Consider the following 3,023-nt stretch of genomic DNA (forward strand, 5'->3'; position numbering starts at 1 on the left):
TTTGTTTGACCTCCTGCACCATGTTAAAATAAACAAACAAACAAAAATTTTCATATATTTTTCTAAAAAAGCTCCAGCACTTTGAGCACTGGTTTAGGACTGGACGATTAATTGCATTTGCAATATGGTCGCAAATTAACAAAACACAATTTTCAATTTATGGTCACATCTCTTTTAACTAATTTCAGTTAAGTGTTTAAATGTGTTATTCCAGGCCTTTAGGGGGTGGGAATATGCTTAAAGTAGTTTTGCAAAGAAAGATGGAGCTAGCTTGCAGATTCATGCCTGCCGCACTTTTTCACACAAAGGTTACAGGAAAGTCCTGCAAAAATGGATTCTGGAAACGAGATCTTCCAGAGTCAAGAAAAACTGGTTCCTGTCTGTTCAGACTCGAACCGTCTTAACGACCTCTGTGGTTCCTTAAGTTTGAGCGCAGCTCTGATTGGACGACCAGTGGTTCTGATCGTAGAGGCAGAAAAATGAAGCTTGTGTCCTTAGCTTGTAGACATCAGGACCAAAGAGCAGAACTTTTCCCCGATGGATCCTGCAGATGTTTAGAAGTTGTGGTGCGGTCGGTGTTCTGGTCGCTGCCTTCAGCTCCTCTGCTCCTCTGCTGACAGGAAGGAGCCGTGGCTGGAGCGTCTGTACCACAGCTGCCAGCGGCTGGACAAGCGGGAGCGGCGTGGGAGCGCGGACGGCGGCCGGCCGGACGCCGTGCCCAGGGCGCTGCTGAAAACCGAGGCGGTTCTGTGGCAGTGGGCGGTCTGGGAGGCGGCGCAGTTCACCGTGCTGTCCAAGCTCCGCACGCCTCTGGGTCGGGCCCAGGACACCTTCCAGACCATCGAAGGTAAGAAGCTGGTCCTTCAGAGCCGTGTTCAGGTTGTGCTGTGAGCTGACGGGTCTGTGTGGTTCTGATGAAGGGATGATCCGAAGCCTGGCGGCACACAGCCTGAACCCCGAACAGGACCTGGGAGCGTGGGCCGGTCCTGGAGGGGACGGCGACGGACACCACTCCAACCAGCTCCGCCTCACCCTGCTGCTGCAGTACCTGGAGAACCTGGAGAAGTTGATGTACAACGCCTACGAAGGCTGCGCCAACGCGCTCACCGCGCCGCCAAAGGTACCGCCCACAGCAGAACCCGATGGGAGCGTCTGACCTGTTCACACGGCCGGCTGTGATGCGACCTGTCCTCCTCATCTCTTCCAGGCCATAAAGACCTTCTTCTACACCAACCGGCAGACCTGCCAGGACTGGCTGACCCGGATCCGCCTGGCCTTGATGAGGGTCGGGCTTCTGTCGGGCCAGCCCGCCGTGACGGTTCGCCACGGCTTCGACCTGCTCACCGAGTTCAAGAACGGCGGCGCTCAGGTGGGTATGGGGCCTGCTGGCGGTTCCTGCGGCGTCTGTCTGCAGACGCTGGATCAGCTGTGTCGTGTTCCCGTCAGGCCGCGGAGCTGGAGGTTCCCCTGGCGCTGCTGGTGGAGGCTCTGTGTGAGCTGCGCTGTCCAGAGGCCATCCAGGGCCTGGCCGCCTGGAGCCTCCTGACCTGTGGGAAGAGTCTGGGCTGGGTGTCCTCGGTGGCCCTGCAGGCGGAGGGACGGTGAGGATCTCAGAGGCTGCCCACCTTAAAGAGGCATTAAATAAAATCTAAAAGCATTTTTAACAAATAATTAGAAAGATGTTTAGATTGACGTAACAATGATGCAGAGTGAGCAGCGGCGCGTAGTTCAGGACGCGCCTCAATGAGCCACAGCCTCGGGAAGCTTATTGATTATGGAATTGATCACCTTCCCTCTCATTCCCATCATGCACTTCTCCAATATCTGTGTCTGCAGCTTTGAGAAAGCGGCGCTGGAGTATCAGGACCAGCTCTCTGCTGTGACCGGGTCGGACTGCAGCATCAGAAGCTCTGAAGGAGGCCTGCTGAAGCTCAGCAGCAGCCCCAAACACGCCGCCGATGGTGAGCTACCGTCTGCGTCCAGCTGACCGCAGCCGGAACAGAGCCAGAAGGGACAATGCATGGAAAATAGCTCGATGCGCCCGGTCTGTTCTGCTGTCTGGGTGGGAAACCTTCCCCTTCGGATGCGGCTATTACCTGGTTCCAGCTGTGGGTCCCTGCCTGCGCTGACTGTTATCGATCGTGGTTCTTGTTATTCTGGAGGCCGGATCATAATCGTACGGAAATGGAGCTGTGGCTCTACTAAACTGGCAGCTAGCTAGGGTTCATTGTTTTATGAAATAAAATATTTTATAAAACATTAAACGATGCTTTGAATCAGCTTTATTGGAGGAGTTGGACTGCCTGTGCAACCTCTGTAGGGTCCAGGTAGCGCCTCATGCTAACAGTAGTGACAGTGAGCCTAGCCAAATGCAAAACTGGTGAAAAAGAGTCAGAAAACATGAGGAGGGGATAAAATGTCAGCGGCCTTCACCTGTAAAACCATTCCTGTCCTGATGGTCGTCTCGTTGTTGCTCCTCTAGTTCACCTGTTGTTCATTTCATTAACAGCAAAGCAGCTGAAACTGATTAACACCCCCCTCTGCTACTGACCTGACCAGATCAATATCACACAAGTTTAACTAACTTCATGCTTTACTCTGATTACAAAGTCTTCCTTTCATTTTTTTGAGTAATGTACTTTGCTTTATTGAATCCAACTGATGCTGTGAGAGCAGGATTGATGATAGAATAATCTGCCGGGATGTGATGATCCAACATAGTTTGCTGTATCGGTTTGGACGCCACAGAATGTTCGGGTGATTTTTGTCTAATCCGTTTACTTTCCAGATCGGGTCCTTCGGATAATTCAACATTCCTTTTCCCGATCCAAAGCCATTCCCACGATTGGCATCAGTACAACAGAGCATCGTAATGACGTTTTAACAACGCGTTCAGAGTGCTTAACGATGCGTGAAGTAGTGTTTCTATACACTCACTGGAGAATGTTTGACTACTCTAAACCTCACAACTGGATTTCGTCACCTGACTGATCTAGAGGCGTCCAGATACTGTAAATTTCTCT

At 51.8% G+C, this 3,023-nt stretch overlaps 1 protein-coding gene across 1 annotated transcript in view; it reads left to right on the forward strand.

The window, feature by feature from the left end:
* Nucleotides 1-3,023, forward strand: part of smg1 (SMG1 phosphatidylinositol 3-kinase-related kinase) — a 74,471-nt gene that overhangs the window by 25,364 nt on the left and 46,084 nt on the right. The window contains exons 19-23 of the mRNA XM_015398768.1: nucleotides 621-847; nucleotides 921-1,120; nucleotides 1,208-1,369; nucleotides 1,447-1,601; nucleotides 1,837-1,961. Coding sequence (XP_015254254.1) covers nucleotides 621-847; nucleotides 921-1,120; nucleotides 1,208-1,369; nucleotides 1,447-1,601; nucleotides 1,837-1,961 — 869 coding nt within the window. The remainder of the gene's footprint in view (nucleotides 1-620; nucleotides 848-920; nucleotides 1,121-1,207; nucleotides 1,370-1,446; nucleotides 1,602-1,836; nucleotides 1,962-3,023) is intronic.

This window comes from Cyprinodon variegatus, unplaced genomic scaffold (genome assembly GCF_000732505.1).
Source record: "Cyprinodon variegatus isolate N-32 unplaced genomic scaffold, C_variegatus-1.0 Scaffold960, whole genome shotgun sequence".
Lineage (NCBI taxonomy): Eukaryota > Metazoa > Chordata > Actinopteri > Cyprinodontiformes > Cyprinodontidae > Cyprinodon > Cyprinodon variegatus.